Here is a 19,303-nt window from a genome sequence, read left to right as displayed (position 1 = left end):
AAAACATGGTAAATCCTTTCAGCCTCTGTGGCATAGAAGAGACCTTTAATTCCCATAGGTACCCTAAGTCTCTATAAGTTACAGGTTGCTGATTTGCATTGGTTGAGTGATTTTCTACCCCAGAAGTTCTTACAAAATCATAGCTTTGCAACAAAAAATATTTTAATAGTTTTTAATTACTGTGGATTTGTATTTAAATAAAATAAAAGTAGCACAATATATAATTATTATACTACAATTATTTTATCGTTGAAGTTTGTCTGAGAATGATCAGGTCAACTTGCCAGAATTCCAAAGAGTCGGCCATACCAACATTCCCCAGCAGATGGCAGTAACACCCTATACTTCAGTATTTCCTAATAGATGGAACGAACCAGTGTTATTCAAAACTCATTTATGTAACGAATGTGGTGCAAATATCATCCCCAGCATCTACTAAAACAAATAGACCTTTGAGTATGGCCATGTTATCCAATATCCAATTACAAGCTAAATCCTTGTGGCATGAGAAGAGAATCTTTTCAGTTGTTCCTGATGATATTTTTCTTTCCACAGGTGTTAATGATTTTATACCCGATTACCAGCCCTCCCCCATGACAGACTCAGGGCTTAGCTCAAGTTCTACCTCTTCTAGTATCAGCCTAGGAAATAACAGCTCGGCCATTTCACACCTGCACACCACTCTCCTAAACGAGGCAGACATTTCAGTAGAGCAGGATGAAAAAGTAAAAACACTCATGGAATTCATTACCTCAAGGTAATATTTGCCATTCTTGCCATCATAGAAATGCATTTGTTAAATAGCTCTAACATTTTGACCCACAGCTGATGTTTGCTGATTGGTGTTTATTTGAAGTATACAGGTATGTATGTATCTTTTCTAAAAGTATATTATGTGGCCTACAGATCCATTACAGTAACACCTGTCATATGAGCTGCCCCCCAAAATAAGATGAATGAGTACAACATATGATGAAAAGTCCTTTTTCAGTAACAGTATCATTAGCTAATAAACAAATATTTACACTGTGTGCTATATCCAAAGCTAGGTACTATTAAGGATGTAAGATTGGTCCTTAAATTTACAGTCTAGTCAGGGAAATAAAAATTTCTAATGTTAAAACAATATAAGGTATTTGTTTATTTACCATTTTTACCTTATCTTAAAAGATTTGAGGTTTCTCAAAATTGGATGCACACAGAAAAGGAAAGCTAAAAGTAGCAATATAGCTCACATTCATATAGTGCTTTGCAATTTAATGGGCACTTTCTTCACAATCAACCTGTAAAATTTAGTTAGTGTGCAATTTTATTATGTCCTTTTGATGGATGAGAAAGCTTCAGGTACAAAAACATTCCTTTTCTCCTGTTTAATTAATGTCAGAATTGAAATTAAATAGGACAGAGAATACTTACATTATCATATATATGTCATGAGTTAGTTATTGCAATTACATACTTAATTTAGATCTGAGTTTCTTGGTAAATAAGCAGAAAATGGAAATGGTTGGATTTTATAGTTTTTATCATTTGATTAAAGGAAACAGAATTTGATTTCCAAAGACAAATTTTTTCTTATCATTGAATATAAAATAAGTAACAGTTCAGTACAGCAAAACAAGAGATGGCACAAGATCATAAATTAAGCACATATTATATGCCAGGCACTGTGCTAGGTCCTGGGCATACAAGTGCAAAGAATAAAGGGATCTCTAATCTGGAGGGGTTTACATTCTAGTGGGGGGAATCCCAAGTATATATGTAAATGTGTACAGCCTTAATGTAGATTAATACAAAGTTTAGTTAAATTCAGGGTAGTTTCGGAGGAAGGGAGAGCCCTAGCAGTTTGTCTTATCAGAGAAGGTTTCATGTAGCTAATGGTGTCTGAGTTGCATCTTAAAGGAAGAGAAGGACTCAATGAGGTAAATGTAAGGAAGGATGGTGTCCCATTCAAAGATGCTAGATGAAGCATCATGCGTGAGGACCAATGGCAACTGAGTTTATTTGTGAAATGGACCCTTCCCCTATTTGTCATAGGTTGCTACTCTACCACTTTCCTCCCCCACCCCCAAATGTACTAATATCACATTGGAATCAATTAAATTACCTTTCTCTGTTCAAATGTATTTACATATTGAATGAAGATATTAGTTAAATATGCTATGTAATTGCTATGTTAGAATCAACTTTAGAAACTCAGGGATTTATTTCTGTTTTATTAACAGAAAAAGAGGGCCTCTTTGGAACCATGAGGATGTTTCTGCAAAGAACCCCAGTATTAAGAGTGCCGAACAGTTGACTGTTTTTCTAAAACATGTGGTGTCTGTATTTAAACAATCAAGCTCAGGTATCTTTCAGCAAATATTTTATAAAATTCCTACTTTTTAAGTTATGAACATGTTTTGAAAATTAGGATTACTGATGACCTACTTTCTTAAAACACACACACACACACACACACTCTCTCTCTCTCTCTCTCTCTCTCTCTCTCTCTCTCTCTCTCTCTCTCTCTTTAGCATTTTATCTTTTAACATTACTGTAGGGGCAGCTACGTGGCATAGTGGATAGAGCACTGGCCCTGGATTCAGGAGTACCTGAGTTCAAATCCAGCCTCAGACACTTGGCACTTACTGTGTGACCCTGGGCAAGTCACTTAACCCCCCCCCCAAAAAAAACCCCCAAAAAATAAAAACAAAAAAACCATTACTGTCACTTCTCAATTATGGCTGGCTACCCATAGATCCTTTCTTTTGAAAAAGTACAGTAAAGCAACTGATCAATACATTTCCCAAATCTGAAAATGTGTGCCTTATTCCACACCTATGGTCTACCACATTTCTCCCAAAAGACAAGGGGCATGATTTAGCCACAGTTGCTATCATGGTAGTCATGATAGGTCCTTGAACTGCATTAATCAGAATTCTCAAGTCTCTAGTTTTTTATTTTACATTGTTCTTGTCATCATGTAAATTGTTCTCTTGGGTTTACTTATTTTGCTTTATATAAGCTTATATGTTTCCCCAAATTTCTCTGAATTCTTCCTGTTATTTTTAATGATCCAAGGCATTTTTTATTGCATCATAATATTTCATTATCTTCATGTACTATAGTTCAGTCATTCTCTAATCAATGGGCAGCTACATTCCTTCCAGTTCTTAGCAATCAAAAAGTGTTGCTACAAATATTTTTGCATATATGAGATTATTTCCTCTGCCTTTGACCTCCTTGGGGTATATTCTTATTAGTAGTAATACTGTATCAAAAGATAACTACTTTTTGATTATCTGAAATTAAGACATAACCGAGGTCTGTCAAAAATTGTTTTTTTTAATAATAAGCATTTTTATTTAAAGGTTTTTTTAGTTGAGAATTGTTTAATTAGAGATATTCCATAAACCTTAGTAAAAGTTTCTGAAGTTGAATTTTTGAACTCAAGTCTTCCTGAATCCAGATCCAGTACTATCTAGTGCGCCACCTAGCAGCTCAGCAAGTGAATGAGCTTTCTCTTAATCATCTGTTCTGAATGAGAATTTATCTGAATCTTTTCTGAAACTATTGGTGATTTCAACCTGTGCCACCTTTTGGGCTAATGGTAGCCCTAAGCTTGCTATATTCAGAAGCTCAAAGGGCAGTCCAATTTTATAAACAACTATTCCCTTCTTCTATTATACCAGGATTTGGTGAACAAGCCTGTGTCACATACTTTCTATGCCCTTTATGACTTTCCAGAATTCAGGAATGTTCTCTTTCAGTATTTTTTTTTTAGACCAAAGAGGCATGATCTTTTTAGTTTGTCCTCTTAGATATTGTCTGACATTTTGTCGATGATTTTAATTGCCCTTCTCTAGGTTCTTTTTTTTTTTTTTAATAATAGACATTTTTATTTAAAGTTTTGAGTTCCAAATTCTTTCCCTTTTTCTCTCCCTCCCTGAGGTGGCAAGCATTCAGATATAGATTATACATATATAATTGTTTAAAACATTACCATATTAGTAATTTTGTACAAGAAGACTCATTTTTATGAAAGAAACAAAGTGAAAGATCTCATATTTCAGTTTGTGTTCAATCAGTATCAGTTCTTTCTTTGGAAGTGGATAGTATGTTTTATCATTAGTCCTTTGGGATTGTCTTGAATCCTTGCATTGCTGAGAATAGTTACAACATTCACAGTTCTTCATCAAACAGTATTGCTTTCACTGTGTACCATGTTCTCCTGATTCTGCTCACTTCACTATACATCAGTTCATACAAGTCTTTCAGATCTTTCTGAAATCTTTCTGTTTGTTATTTCTTATAGCACAATAATATTCCATCACAATCATATACCACATTTTATTTAGCCAATCCCCAATTGATGGATGTTCCTTTGATGTCCAACTCTTAGCCACTATGAAAAGAGCTGCTATAAATATCTTTGTACAAATAGGTCTTTTCTCCTTTTGGAGACATCTTTGGGATATAAACCTAGCAGTGGTATTGCTGGGTCAAAGGGTATGCATAGCTTGATAGCCTTTTGGGCATAATTCCAATTGCTCTCCAGAATGGTTGGATCAGTTCTGAACTCCACCAATAGTGGATTAGTGTCCCAGTTTTCCCACATCTGCTCCAACATCCAACAAAAAATATTTTTCTTTTTAAAAATTACATCTACTAGTAGTAATAGACTTTAATCCACAATATTGTCTTTTTTTTTTTTTAAGTGAGGCAATTGGGGTTAAGTGACTTGCCCAGAGTCACACAGCTAGTAAGTGTTAAGTGTCTGAGGTTGGATTTGAACTCAGGTCCTCCTGACTCCAGGGCCGGTGCTCTATCCACTGCGCCACCTAGCTGCCCCCATAATATTGTCTTAAATATAAATGGAATATTGGGTTACCCTTTCAAAGCAAAGAAAATACATATTTAAAATTCAGGACTTGTCTTCTTTGATTTGTGTCTGAGAATAACTTAAAATTGGTCAAATTATCATGCCAATATTCATAGGTAATTTTCTTTATTGTATATCATGAAAAAATGGTTTTAAAAAATGATATATCATGAAAGAACTTTGGTTTTTTGTTTGTTTGTTTGTTTTTTACATATAAGGTATTTTATTTTTTCCGTTACATGTAAAGATAGTTCTCAACTTTTGTTTATACAAGCTTTACAATTTCAGATTTTTCCCCCTACCTCCCCTACCTCCCCCCTCCCCCCCCCTACCTCCCCCCTCCCCTAGACAGCAGGTAATCTGATATAGGTTATATCTATATATCTATATACATACACACACATATATATATATACCCATAATAACATTAATCCTATTTCTGCATTAATCCTATTATAAGAGAAAAAATCAGAGCAGTAATGCAAAACTTCAAAATAGAAAAAAAAAACAAACAACAGCACCCAAAACAAAAGAAATAGTATGGTTCAATCAGCATCCATACTCCACAGTTCTTTTTTTTTTTTTCTTGGATTTGGAGATCCTCTTCTATCATGAGTTCCCTGGAACTCTTCTGTACCATTGCATTGGTGAGAAGAATATAGTCCATCACAGTAGGTCAACACTCAATGTTGATGATACTGTGTACAGTGTTCTTCTGGTTCTGCTCATCTCACTCATCAATGAAAGAACTTTGTTAAAGGTACATACATAAGTGTGACACAATAAGCTTGATCAAGGTTCATAATTTCTTAGTGTTGTAGTTTTGTCCTAAAATACTTTTTTTTAAATCATGGTTTAAGTTGTTTAGGTACCTGAAGGTTTATTCATCTGGAAATTTAAGATAATTGAAAGTCTAATGTTAGAAAAATAAGAGGACAAATATTTTGTGATTATAAACTGATGGTTTTGAAAAAAAATAATTTGTTTATTTTCACAGCAAGATTTCAGTTGGAGCATCATCTTAGTGAAGTTGCTTTGCAAACAGCACTTTCTTGTTCTTCTCGACACTATGCTGGGAGATCTTTTCAGATTTTCAGAGCCCTGAAGCAGCCACTTTCTGCAAATACACTTTCAGATGTTCTTTCTAGACTTGTAGAAACTGTAGGTGATGCAGGAGAAGATGCCCAGGTAAATGTATTTAAGTTTAACTAATATAGAGAAACTATGGGAGAATCGACATATTATAATGACTTCGTGGAACTGAAATATCAAAGAGAGAGAAAACAAATGGTACATTCGGAATTCTAGATCCCCGGTATATTAGCATAATGGCAAGAAATCAAGAATATTATACCATTAAGTGGTGAAATGATTATGTGCATATAAATCCTCGTCCCCTCACCTATTTTAGGTCAGGAAAGCTTTCTGAAGAAGCTTTTATTTATTTGATTTGATTAGCATCCTGAAAAAAATTACAGGGTAAAGTAGGTACAGGGAGGTAGGGACTTTTAAAAAAATGTATATAAGAATAGATTTCAGGGCAGCTAGGTAGCGCAGTGGATGGAGCACTGGCCCTGGATTCAGGAGGACCTGAGTTCAAATCCAGCCTCTGACACTTGACACTTACTAGCTGTGTGACCCTGGGCAAGTCACTTAACCCCAATTGCCTCACCAAAAAAAAAAAAAAAGGAAGAAGAATAGATTTCATAATCTGATCACAGATAAAATCTGAGCTGAGGAAACAGTCACATAATGGGGAAATCAGTATGCATATTAAAATGACACTTTTATTACCTTGCTTTTATAGTCAATTTATGCCATCAGCTTAATAGGTTTTTATATACACAAAGATCATGCTGTTCAAGAAAGTCTAAATCACTTTTTAATACTAAGTTTTCCCAACTTAAAAATTTCTACTTTTCTGTCTTAATATTTCATTGTGATTACTTCTTTCATAGCATAACATATTCAAAAACTTATATCCTCTTCCAGGGTTTTGTGATAGAACTCCTTCTCACTTTGGAGTCTTCAATTGATACGTTGGCAGAAACCATGAAGCATTATGACCTTCTTTCTGCCCTTTCTCAGTAAGAATTTGTCAACCAATAATTTTGTAAAAATAAATCATTAACATACTGCTCACTACATTTTTTTTATTATATGAGAAATATTATTTAAAGTAATTAATGGTATTTTTGTTTAATAGATATAAAGATATAAATGATTTTCTAAAATTCTCATAACCTCTCATATGCATAGGTATATACTTGTATTGGTGTGTGTCTACAACAGATGAAAGGATGTCCTCATGGTCATTCAGTGAGGATGTGTAGAAGGCAGGACTTCTCCCCAGATCTTCTTAGCTCCAATGCCAGCCTTCTATCCCTTCTACCTTGTTTTCATGCTTTGGGAAAATGTATTTTTTTGCTATGAAGGAATTTACCATCCTTGAACAAACATTTGTCTTTATAGACACACACAGTTATTCTAATGTAGATTTTGAGACTGTGAGCAAAATTATGATTTATATGCATAACTTAAACCCTTTCTTTGTTTTTTAGAACCTCATACCATGATCCTGTCATGGGAAACAAGTTTGCAGCTAACAGGAAAAGCACTGGACAACTCAATCTAAGCACAAGCCCTATTAGTAGTGGCAATTATTTGGGCTGTTACAGCAATGCAAGAAGCAACTCTTTGAGACTCAGTTTAATTGGTGACCGAAGAGGTGACAGAAGAAGGAGTAACACACTGGATATAATGGATGGACGGATAAATCACGGTGGCAGTTTAGCAAGGACTAGAAGCCTTTCCTCCCTGAGAGAGGGAGGAATTAATGATGTGCAGTCCACTACTGACCCTACCAACTTGATGGCCACCATATTTTGGATAGCAACCTCCTTGCTGGAATCCGATTATGAATATGAATACCTCCTGGCTCTCAGGCTACTCAACAAACTGCTCATTCACTTGCCTTTGGATAAATCTGAGAGCAGAGAGAAGATTGAAAATGTACAAAGTCAATTAAAGTGGAATAACTTTCCAGGTCTTCAGCAGCTTTTCCTTAAGGGCTTTACCTCAGTATCTACACAGGAAATGACAGTCCACCTCCTCAGTAAACTCATTACTGTCTCCAAATACACTTTGGTGGATCCTTCCCAATTATCAGGTAGTGTTAGAAATATTGCATCAGTACTTTGATTTTGAATCAGTGGGTATAAATTAATCCTTATTCTTGAAATTCATAGTGTGTGTTTCTTTCTGATTTTTTGTTAGTAGTTAAACATGCTATCTTTGAATTAGGGTAACTCAGTACAACAAGTTGAATGAGGGATCTCTGTATGCATTTGAGGCTTTTCAAAATAAGGAGATTTGACTGTTTTCTCCTACATATTTCAATTCCTACACATAGTAGCAAAGGACTCTCCACACAGGTGATTGTGTGGTGAAAGTGAAGGGGAAAAGAAGAAAATCTATGCAAAAGGCATAGGGTCAAGTGAGTTGTGTGTGTGTGTTTTTTTAAGGGATTTTTTTTAACCAAATGGAGAAGGCAGGGAGTTCCTGCAGTCATGCAGGTTGGGTGCTGGTTTCCCAGTTCCCCCCCATACCCCCCCCTTTTTTTTCTTAAACAAGGAAATTTCACGGGTTTCAAAGTGATGATTGGTAGGAAGCAGGGTGTCATGTTACCTCAGCTTGTAGACTTATACTTTTAGATCTCTGGTTGAGGGAGATAAAAATACAGAATTATAATGTTTCCCAATTTATTTTCAAATGTTTTAACAAAGGGTATGTGGAGGGTTTGATCTAAGATCTTGGGTGCTCTGGGGCCATTAGAACCCAGATGGACACATATGAACTTATAATTAGGGAAACAAAACTCATAGTTTCAGGGAATAAAAAACAAGAAGGCAGAAAGCAATTGCATAAGCATGCAAATGCATAGTATGAGAGTCAGTTAATATAAGCATGAATCTTCTCAGGATATTCTAACTCTTAATTGCCTGACCAATACCCAGATGGCACCGGGCTGGGTTTTAAGTTAAGAGCTAACATGTGGATGCTTCTGACTTTTTTCCTTGAGAGATTTCATTCAACTGGTAACTCATATTCTATAGAAGCAATTAACATTCCCTAGATGAATTTTGCAGATACAGAATTTTAAGAAGCAAACACTCATTATAAAAAATTTCATAGAAACTACCAAACAATGTGAAATGAATCATGGTAGGGATAGTTTAAGGGGCCCTACAACATATTTGAAATTTATAATTAAGCTTCTATAGTTAACAAATAAGAACTGAAAATAGAAAGGAAAAGGAAAAAGTATCATTAACCTGATTTTGAATTTTTATTCTTCAAAAATGGATAGTAATCTTTGATGTGTGGATTTTTTTTAATGTCTGTAGGTTTTCCCTTAAACATCCTGTGCTTATTGCCTCATTTAATTCAGCATTTTGATAACCCAACACAGTTCTGCAAAGAAACAGCTGGTCGAATAGCAAAGGTATGTAAATATGATGATTAAAAAAACAAAAGCTTTCACTATAAGTTCTTCTGGTCTTTTAAATTACTTTTAGAACTTTTTCAGTATCACAATGCTCTTTACAAGCATTATATTCATCATGCAGTTTTTGGTATCTGAATTTTTTCTATTGTAGTATTAACATCTAAACATTTCTAAACGAATAAACTCAAGGTAAATATTTTTTAAATGGTGGTAATAAAACTGCTATTTTGACTTCTGTGTTGGCATCAGCAGATAGAAAGTTGTAGTGAATATTTCCTTAATTTCTCTTGCCATTGTTAGTCTGAAAACAAGGTCCCTAAATTAAAAATATATATATATATATATACACAATCATATTTATACATCTCCCTGTCACACATTATAACCCTGTGGGATTCATAAGAAAAGGTGGGGGTTCTCATACTTCTAATCAGACCCCCTGACCTTGGCTTGAGTTTATCACTGACTTTGCTACTGCAAGGTTGGGAGGGAAACATGACAGAAAGTTGGATAATTTTATAAAATGGTTTAAAATTAAATGGATAATTTACTAGTCCAAAATTTGAAAGGGTAAGAAAAATAGGATTATAGACTTAGAACTGGAAAGGACATTATAGGTCATTTAGTCCAACCCCCTTAGTGTTTTACCCAAGTCTGTACAGCCAATAAGTGGCAGATTAAGAGGAACTGAGATTTACAAATTAAGTCTACAATAAGTTATTTAAAATAAATTAGAATAACTGAGGATAATAGTATTTATCAGCTGCACAAACTTTAAAATTTAAAAATAAACAAAACCAGCAAAGATAAGCTTCAAAAACAATGAGTAATTTTTTTAAACCAACTGTAATTGACAAGTATAAGATAACAAAATTGAAATTGTGACAGGTAAAACTAAATGTGTGTGGTCACCTTACCTGTCCCCAGTGTGGGGAAAGCTAGCTAGGATTTACTCATAAATTAGAAGCTTCAGCAACAGTTTAGGCATTAAGCATTTATTAGAGATTAGCAAAGAGAGAACACATGTCTCCGAAAGAATAGGAAAACCTATCCACCATAGAGGAGAGATCAGAGTTCAACCTGGCCTGGTTCTGCTGCCACCACCATGAGGTTCCAGCAACAAAGTGAGAGAGAAAACACAGCACTTCCTGTGTCCCCCAGAAGAGGCGGTCCTTACACACTGCCTCCAGCTGATTGGTTGAGGGTGGTCTCATGTGGTGAGGTAATTTCTAGACATTGGATTGACCTCAGAAAGGTCAACCTATGCTGGGGGGGTGGGAGGGAGGGGCTGGTAATAATATTCTCACACTCCCTCCTGTGCTTCATTAAGAAACAGGGTTTCCTTAAATGAAGCAATAACATTACAGATACTTATAACCAACAGTGTAAAGGAAATGAAAAGAGAGAAAAGAAATCGAGTGACATATTAACAAAAACTAAAGGGGGTACTCCTCTTTAGTAGGTGGACATTACAAACAAAGAAAAACTAAAGGGAGCATTCCCCTTTATGAGGTAGACATAACAAATAGTGTATGCAGTGGGAAAAAGAAGACAGGAAAATGTCCATTTAAGTCTTTGGAAGTCTTTTCTCAGATGATTCTTGGGATATCCTCTGGGTGTAGTTGTAGAGTGAGAGTCGTTCAGGTATGGGTGCTGATGATCACCTAGAAAGTCTCAGCTGGAGAGTTTCTGGTGTGTGTAAAGTCTCAGAGGTCAGCCCATGCTCTTTAGTGAGGGGCGGGGGCTGGTAATAATGTTCTCAGAAAATGTACATGTCATTAGGAATCCAAAAGATAACCATAATTGAATAAATTACATCAGATTATCTGATAAATACAAATTGATACTAATTCCAAAGTTAAGGAAGAAATTAAAACTGAAAATGGGATGGTGTTATGCCAAGGAAAGATTCCATTCAACTTGTAAACACTTTGTAGAAATCGAAAATATTAATGAAATAGAAATAATCCTGTAAGGATTCTGGGATACTGAATTTACACTGGCATAGCAAAAGTAAATCATAACACATAAACACGTAATAATATTGCAAGAGAAATTAAAGACTTAAAAATAATGATAACCTAATCATTGAATAATACAGCATTGCACAGGACATAGAAAAGTAGTATGCTGGTCATAATCAGGGAAATAATTAAAGAAAATTGTCCTGAACTAAAAGACAATCTCAGCATGCATATCCCTTCTCTGTTATTTGTGATAAAGAATGTTTATTTCCTTCCTGTTGAGTAGTGAATAACAGGTTCCTCTCTAGATGTCTTTAGTCCGCAGGAAGTAGATGAGCTTTGGGAAGTTTAGATTGAATCTTTAATTGCTATCTCCTTTATAACTCTTGAGTAGTCTTTGTGCTATTTTGTGAATACTTGTTATGCAAATGTCTTCATTTTTAATCTCACCCAAATCATCATGTTCTAAGCAGTCGCTGTGTACTTGAGGCTATCGGCATGGGGCCCACTGATTAGGAATGGCCTTGATATACAGACAAAAAGCTACTACTTCAAGAAATTCAAATTGCAAGCAAGATAGTTTATTAATCACATTTTGTACCAATAAATCTAAAAACCATTTCAAAATGATGTTTTCTTAAATGTCACAATTTTTGTTCAGATAATTTTTTCTTTTTTCATAAAACATAGAACTCTCATAGATATGCATATTCCAACATGTATGATATTGGTATTTGGTTGCATATACTATACCTTTTAAACATATGCATGGGTAATATAGATATACACCTACACATATGCTTCTAGAAAAGAGAATCAGGAATTTCTGAAAACAGAATCCCACTTCTGTGTGTGTGTGTGTGTGTGTGTGTGTGTGTGTGTGTAAAATTAGGTAACCTTGACATAGAGTGAAGACAACCTAGGTTTCAATTCTACCTCATCCACATACAAGTAATGTAATCCTGGCAAGTCACAATTGTTTTCAGCCCTCAGTTCCCTTATATGAAAGATAGGTATAATCCTATCATATTTCCCTAACCAGATGGTTGGGAGGATCAAGTGAGATAATGTAATACAGAGCATTCTTTATTGACATTTTAAATGTCAGCTATTATTTTAACCATGTCTGTCCTTAAGAGGGAACCTAATTTTATTCTTTTGGAAAGTTTTTCTTATTCTGAAGTATCTAAATACACAGTTGTGACATTTTAAAAGCATTTGGTAGGGTTTCTTTTCATATATTACAGATGTTCTTTTATCTCTTACATAAATAACCAGATAGCTCAAATATCAGGTTTCAAAAATATATCTTGACACTGTTTTTATGAAAAATAGATGTTTAAGAAATATTTGAAAATATGTGTCATTAAAAAAACCTTCTAAGGTATTTTGTAGGGTTAATATAGTTTCTTATACATACCACATCTAGAATATGTTCACTGATAATGCCTACTGATGAGATTGACTCTAAGGCATATTATAAGATCTTTACATGCTTTCTTAATGATTAAATTGACTCTCTTTGGAGAAGAGGGAAGGAGCCAAGACTGGGTCTCCTTATCTTGCTCAGGAAGTCTTGGAGTAGAAAAGGCCCTATCCCAGGGCTGCTTGGCCTGGGATCTTTGTCCTGCTCCATTTCTGATTGGAGCCAGTTTGCCCGTCCTGAGGCAGGCTGCAGCCCTGCATCCCGTTGTGTGACCCCTGCTTCTCACTCCCAGGGGCTCACCATGTTGATACATGATGAAGACATTCATTTGGCTTTATCCCTCCTATGACTTAGAACTCAGAAACACAAGTAATTCATCAAGCTCAGCCTCCCCAAAGGCAGGTTTTACAGGCATGTACCCATAATCATGGGCCAGTCAATCGACCTTTGAGAGCCCATTTTCCTTTTCTGTAAAATGAGGATAACAACACTTTCACTACCTACTTTATAAAGTGTTTGGGGGGAGGGAGGGAAGAAGAACTTTGCAAATCTTAAAATTTACATGAATTTGACCTGTTCTATTATGCTGCAAGGAACTGTAATGTCATTGGTGTGGATATTCCTTCCACTGCAGGTTACAATCCCCTCATGCCTTCATAGATGTAAAAACCTCTGAGAACTCCTCCACTTGCAGTCAACCTGTTGTCATACTTCTAGGATTGTCTGTGGATTGTAGGCGTAGAGCCTTTTTCAACATACTAAGACCTGACCAAGCTTTGGTTCTGCTGGGGTAGCATTCCAAAGCCCAGGGTCACCTTGATACTCATCAGAATAGGGTTTGAATGGAGGGGAAAAAATGGATATAAACAGTAATGTATTGTAGTATGTTCCATTCCTACAACATCCTAATGTCCTGAACTGCTGCCATAACATCTCTAAAGCTATATCTACTAACAGATGGGTTTCAGAAATATCAAATTTCCTTCATTGTCTTGTCAGTAGAGTACCCTGGAAACTTTGGCTGTGTGACCACAGGGGATTTTCAGACAGGCTAGGGCCCTGGGACGATCAATTTGTAATTCACAGCCCAGAACTGAGCAGGCAATCTCTTTAGACTTCCTCAAATGAAGGTGCTCTTAGAATTAGCTTATTTTCTTCATCATCTAAATGAGAAGTTTTAGGCTAGACCAGATTCCTTGTGCCCAGGTTAATGCACACCTGTACTTTCTTTTAATTTAAATGTTAATGAATCATTTGCCTTGAATTTATGTCTTTGCCTTGAGTTAGTGTCTTTTGTTGTTGTTGTTTTGTTTTTGAATGAAATATATTTATTTTCCAGGTCTGCGCAGAAGAAAAATCACCAACGCTTGTCAACTTGGCTCACATGATGAGTTTATACAGTACACACACTTACTCCAGGGACTGTTCAAATTGGATTAATGTAGTATGTCGATACCTACATGATTCCTTCTCAGAAACTACATTTAATCTTGTAACTTATCTTGCTGAGGTAAATTTTCTTTAAAATGTTGATCTGGGGGGCAGCTAGGTGGAACAGTAGATAAAACACTGGTCCTGGATTCAGGAAGACATGAGTTCAAATCTGACCTCAAACACTTGACACTTACTAGTGTGGAATATTTTTACTGACTAGGGCTAAATTGGCGGGGCTAATTTGACTGGGGCACTAAACTGGGGACTGTTGACTGTTTGGCTATCTGACTGCTGTTAATTTAATGTGGGCTGTTTATAAAGTTCCACCACACTGCTCCACTCCCAAATTGATAAGCACAGGATTAAGAAGCCTCTTAACTAAATAACCAAAGCAGAGTTTATTTATGAGATACTATTAAAAATTAAGAATACAGGGAAATAAAATGTACAACCTGACTGCTTTCCTGCGGTCTCTTTCCCACCTGCTGCACTTAGAACTTCTTGAATACAATAAGGGCCTTAGCCACCTCTCGCCTCAGGGCACTCAGGTACTTTATTCTAACTCCTCTTAATCTTTACTTTCTCCAACCTATACCCTATGCTGACCGCTTCTGTGCTCTCCGCTGCCTCCTGTCCAGTCTGTCTTCTGCCGCCTTTGCTCCTAGTCCTACGTTGCTGTTCATCTCGTCCCCCCGTCTCCTCGTGTGAACCTCTTCTCAGCCTCTCTCATCCATCCTTGTCCAACCGAACCCCTCTGTCCTTGTCCGCCCCCCTTGCTGTCTAACTCCCAGGTCTATATATACCTTTTCTTCTCTCCACTCAAATCTCGGGGCTTTCTGTGCCCCCACAGACCAAGCTAATCTGCCAGTCAGGGCTGCAGCTGGGGCTGGGGGGGATGCTCCAGCATCACGTGCCTCACCAGAGCCCAGCCTGGACAAGCCCAGTATCTCTCAGATCCCTCCACTCAGGTCGGAGGGAGTTGGGACTTTTTTTCCCCCCAGCTGTCTGACCTGGTGTCTTGTACAGCCCATGGGGCTTTTTGGCTCAGCTGAAGCTGAGGAGGAGGGGAAGAGACCCTGAGGGCCTAAGGCTTTCTAATCTCAGCCTAAAGGTAGGGTCCCCAAATCAAAATAAATTTCCACACTAGCTAGCTGTATGACCCAGGGCAAGTCACTTAACCCTCATTGCCCTGCAAAAATAAATAAATAAATGAATGAATAAATGGAAAAATAAAATGTTGATCTGCCCAACATTTTAAAATTAAAAAATTTTTTAATTTAAACACATATTTCTAGTAGCTCTTATATCTAAGTGATAATCAAAGTACTGTCAACTAATTTGAGATATAATTTAGTTGAATGCAAAAAAGAAAATGCCTTCTCTTAAGATAGAAAGAATAATTTCTTTAGCCTCTAGCCTGAAAATGTTAAAACCTCCTCTACTTTCAAAATAGCAGCAAAGTCATTGTTACTCAGTTAGAGAATTAGAATAATAATTTCACTGCTTTAATCCATTCTATAGGCATGTGTGCTGTCTAGACTCGTTTTAAGTAAATATTTACCATAAAGTTACTCTAAATTCTCCACATTTGAAATCTGATTTTGGTTCAAAATGACAAAAAACTTACCTTTAGATCAGCCATAAAAGTTATCATGTATTTAGTATAAGAAATGTCCAGGGCCCTACCTATAAATTCTGTCCAAGGAGCCCCCTAACAATACAGTATATACCACTAAAATTTCCTCTTAATCAGAAACTTCAGTTTTGCAGTTAATGCAGACTATCAGGCCCTTTTTCAAAAGTCTTGATTGATAGCCCATAATTTCAACCCATGTCAGTGTCCAGACCCAAGGCTACATATAGACAAGTAAAGATTTGAACAAAGATGGAAGATATTTGTAGTACTGGAACTGAATTTCTCTATGTACTAATGCTCTCTGCTAGAAAATGGACCATTGCTCTGACTGTAATAAATGTAGACAGCACTCATATGTGATTTGCAGTTCAGATTTAAGTAGACACTAAGTAGCCCTGTTCAGTTTGGTAAGTTCATAGTATGTCAAAGTTTACAAACCCAACCAACATCTACTTCTCCTTGATAAGATAAGAAATAAAGTTTCACTCAAAAGGCATCATCTGAGAATTGAGGCAGATATATCACTTCCAACTCCCAGGTTCCTCTTGAACTATCCTAGAAACAAATTGGCTTCTGCAAATCCTCTATATTGAAGCTCACTTTAAGCAAGACTAGATATCCTAGGTTAGCACTAGACTTTACCAAATGCCTCAGTCTACCTTCTGCAGCCCACCAATACCATATCCATCAAACCACTAACTACCCCTCAACCAAAGTGTTTTTTAGAGGTATAGTGAAGGTATAGTCTAAGGCTTGACAGCTTTTATATTGTCATGGTTCCTAAGTACCTGATGTTTTTATACAATGACAACATAATTATTTTCTGATTTCCTCCCTCATATATTATACTTAGTTGTCCCAGTCAAGATGTTGATTTGTTACTTTAGCCAAAGATAAAGGTTGTTAAAAATGGATGTATTAAGAAAGGTTGTGAGAACAAAAATAAACAAAGCCCAGTTCTCCCCTGTTTCTTGGGAGTAAAATAGTGCTTTTCCCAAAACATGGAAACTTAAAACTGAAACATTGTTTCTTACTTGATAGTTCCCAATAATCCTTTATTATAGCCTGTTCTCAAATCTGCAGATTGCCAAATTAATATAAATGTTTTATTTTAACATCTAAAAGTGTTTAACTCTTTTATTGTTAAATACTGTGTTTGTTTGGGGTGGTTATCAATCCTAGGCATACACATTGTAAATAGCTAAATTTTTATTCTGTACTTTTAATCATTTTTATTTGATTTAAATTTTCACAAGCAAAAGCTAAGTATGTTTTCACACATTATAAACAAGTACTTTTGCTAACCTCAGTCAAGTAAAAGAAACTTGTCTTATAACCTGACTAAAGTACTTTATCACATTATTTTTAGCTATTAGAAAAAGGGCTGTCCAGTATGCAGCAGTCATTACTACAGATCATTTATAGCCTTCTGAGTCATATTGACCTCTCATCAGCCCCAGTGAAACAATTTAATTTGGAGATCATAAAGGTTATTGGGAAATATGTACAGGTAAGTCTTCTAGTTTGATACTTAGAAAATGTTTATCTCAAGTATTGACACAGATTTGACCATTTGGAATTCGCGATGATTTGACTTTGGCTGTACTGAAATTTGCCTTTAAACTATTAACAGGTTTGTTAAGGACATTGGTATTCAGCACTATAGAGGATAAATTGAATTTAACAAAGAAAGCAGACTTTAACAGGCTAATTATTTGGTCCTGTAAGGTTTGCAAATCACTTTTATATATACTTATTTGTATGTGGAAATGCTGTTAATCATTGTTTTGACTTAAAACTCTTCTGGGTTTTTTATCATTAAATTTTTTTTCATGTAACAAAAATTATTTTCCCATTCTCTTAACCCTCCCATCAATGAAAAAAAAGAAAAAAATCCTTGTAACAAATATGATGATGATGATAGGTAATGTAGATATAGCCTCCTAAGCATCTTACATATATCATCTCATTTGATCCTCTCAATAACCTTAGGTTGATGCTATTACTACCCCCATTTTACAGATAAGGAAACTGAGGGAAACAAAGGTTAAGTGACTTCCCCAGCATCACAAAGCTAATAAGTAAGTGTCTGAGGTTGAATTTGAACTCAGGTCTCTAGTCCCAGCACTCTCTCTATAGTGCCATCTAACTGCCTCCAATATGCATTTGAATTGAAATTAATACAGTATTTTTTAATATTCTGTAATTAAGGTAAGGCAGTTAAGTGGCACAGAGAATAGAGCACTGAGCTTGGAATCAGGAAGACTTATCTTCATTAGTTCAAATATGGCCTCAGACACTAGTTTCTATGACCCTGGGCAAGTCACTTAACCCTGTTTGCCTCAGTTCCTTATCTGTAAAATGAGCAGGGGAAGGAAATAGCTAACTACTCCAGTATCTTTGTCAAGAAAACCCCCAGAGATGGGGTCATGAAGAGTTGGACACAGTTGAAATTACTGAACAGCAATAGCCTATCAAATCCAAATTTCTGAGCTTTTACTAGAGTTCCCTGTTCTGTAAATTGTAAGGCACTATACAAATGTGTAAAGCATAGGTAGTTGTTCCTCTTTTTTTTTTTAGCTCTAATCCATGTCTGACACTAGATTTAGAAATTTACTGTATGAGAATTATATTTCCTTACAAAAGAATATATCATTTCTTCTTGAGGTTTTCTTTTTTCTTGTTTTAAACAAAGATATTATCATCAAATATTTATTGCAACTCACTCTAAAAGTACACTGGAATTCTAAGTTCGTTTTTTTAAAAAGCATTTCTTAAATAAAAAAATAAAGAAGAATTTTTAAAAATGCATTTCTTTAGATGATGCCAACCATTTACACAATTGTGCCCTTGGTAATCTCTTTTAAATTTGGAATAGAACTCTTAATGTAATTTATTAGAAGTATTGTCCCTGGAGAAATTTTGGCTTTTTACAGAAAGCTTGTGCATAAATGCCTAGAGCCTAATTACTTATCTGCAAAATGATGATTCTTTCCCCTTATTCACAGGTTTATTTAATGTTAAATATGGTTATTTACAATAACATTCTCATAGTGACTCCAGAATTGTCTGGACATTTTCATTATTGACAGTCCTGTACTTAAGTGATCGTCCTTGGGCCAGGACAGACTTGATTAAATGGATGACTCAGTGCCACCACAGTTCTTTTTAAGTGTAGGGTTTTTCTTCTTTGACTCTAATCAGAATCACCAGCTGAAAAAGCATAGAGAGTCAGTGGTTTAAGGATAGTGAGAATACAGGAGCCCTGGGAGTGACAGTTCCAACCCCAGACTACCCATCAGTTCTACTTCCAGTCCAGCCCTTGACCACAAAGCCATCATCTGGGGAAGAGAAGCAGCTCTTAGGAAGCAGAGGCCGGTCATCCCACCTACTGCCAACCAAGTGCTGCCCAGAGGCCAGGCAAGCCTGCCTACGTGAAGTAGCAAAGCCCTCTGAGGATGAGACAAGAGGT

General features: G+C 35.9%; 1 protein-coding gene across 4 annotated transcripts in view; it reads left to right on the top strand.

The window, feature by feature from the left end:
• The window catches only part of FRYL (FRY like transcription coactivator), a 194,466-nt gene that overhangs the window by 128,762 nt on the left and 46,401 nt on the right, over positions 1-19,303 (top strand). For all 4 annotated transcript variants that reach the window (XM_043970629.1, XM_043970630.1, XM_043970632.1 and 1 more), the window contains 8 exons: positions 556-757; positions 2,226-2,347; positions 5,862-6,052; positions 6,857-6,951; positions 7,426-8,033; positions 9,271-9,368; positions 14,101-14,271; positions 17,201-17,341. In XM_043970629.1, the coding sequence (XP_043826564.1) occupies positions 556-757; positions 2,226-2,347; positions 5,862-6,052; positions 6,857-6,951; positions 7,426-8,033; positions 9,271-9,368; positions 14,101-14,271; positions 17,201-17,341 (1,628 nt within the window). The remainder of the gene's footprint in view (positions 1-555; positions 758-2,225; positions 2,348-5,861; positions 6,053-6,856; positions 6,952-7,425; positions 8,034-9,270; positions 9,369-14,100; positions 14,272-17,200; positions 17,342-19,303) is intronic.

The sequence above is a fragment of the Dromiciops gliroides genome, chromosome 6, assembly GCF_019393635.1.
Source record: "Dromiciops gliroides isolate mDroGli1 chromosome 6, mDroGli1.pri, whole genome shotgun sequence".
In the NCBI taxonomy this organism is placed as follows: domain Eukaryota; kingdom Metazoa; phylum Chordata; class Mammalia; order Microbiotheria; family Microbiotheriidae; genus Dromiciops; species Dromiciops gliroides.
Note: the sequence above shows the minus strand (reverse complement) of the source record. Positions and strands in the feature narration are given on the sequence as shown.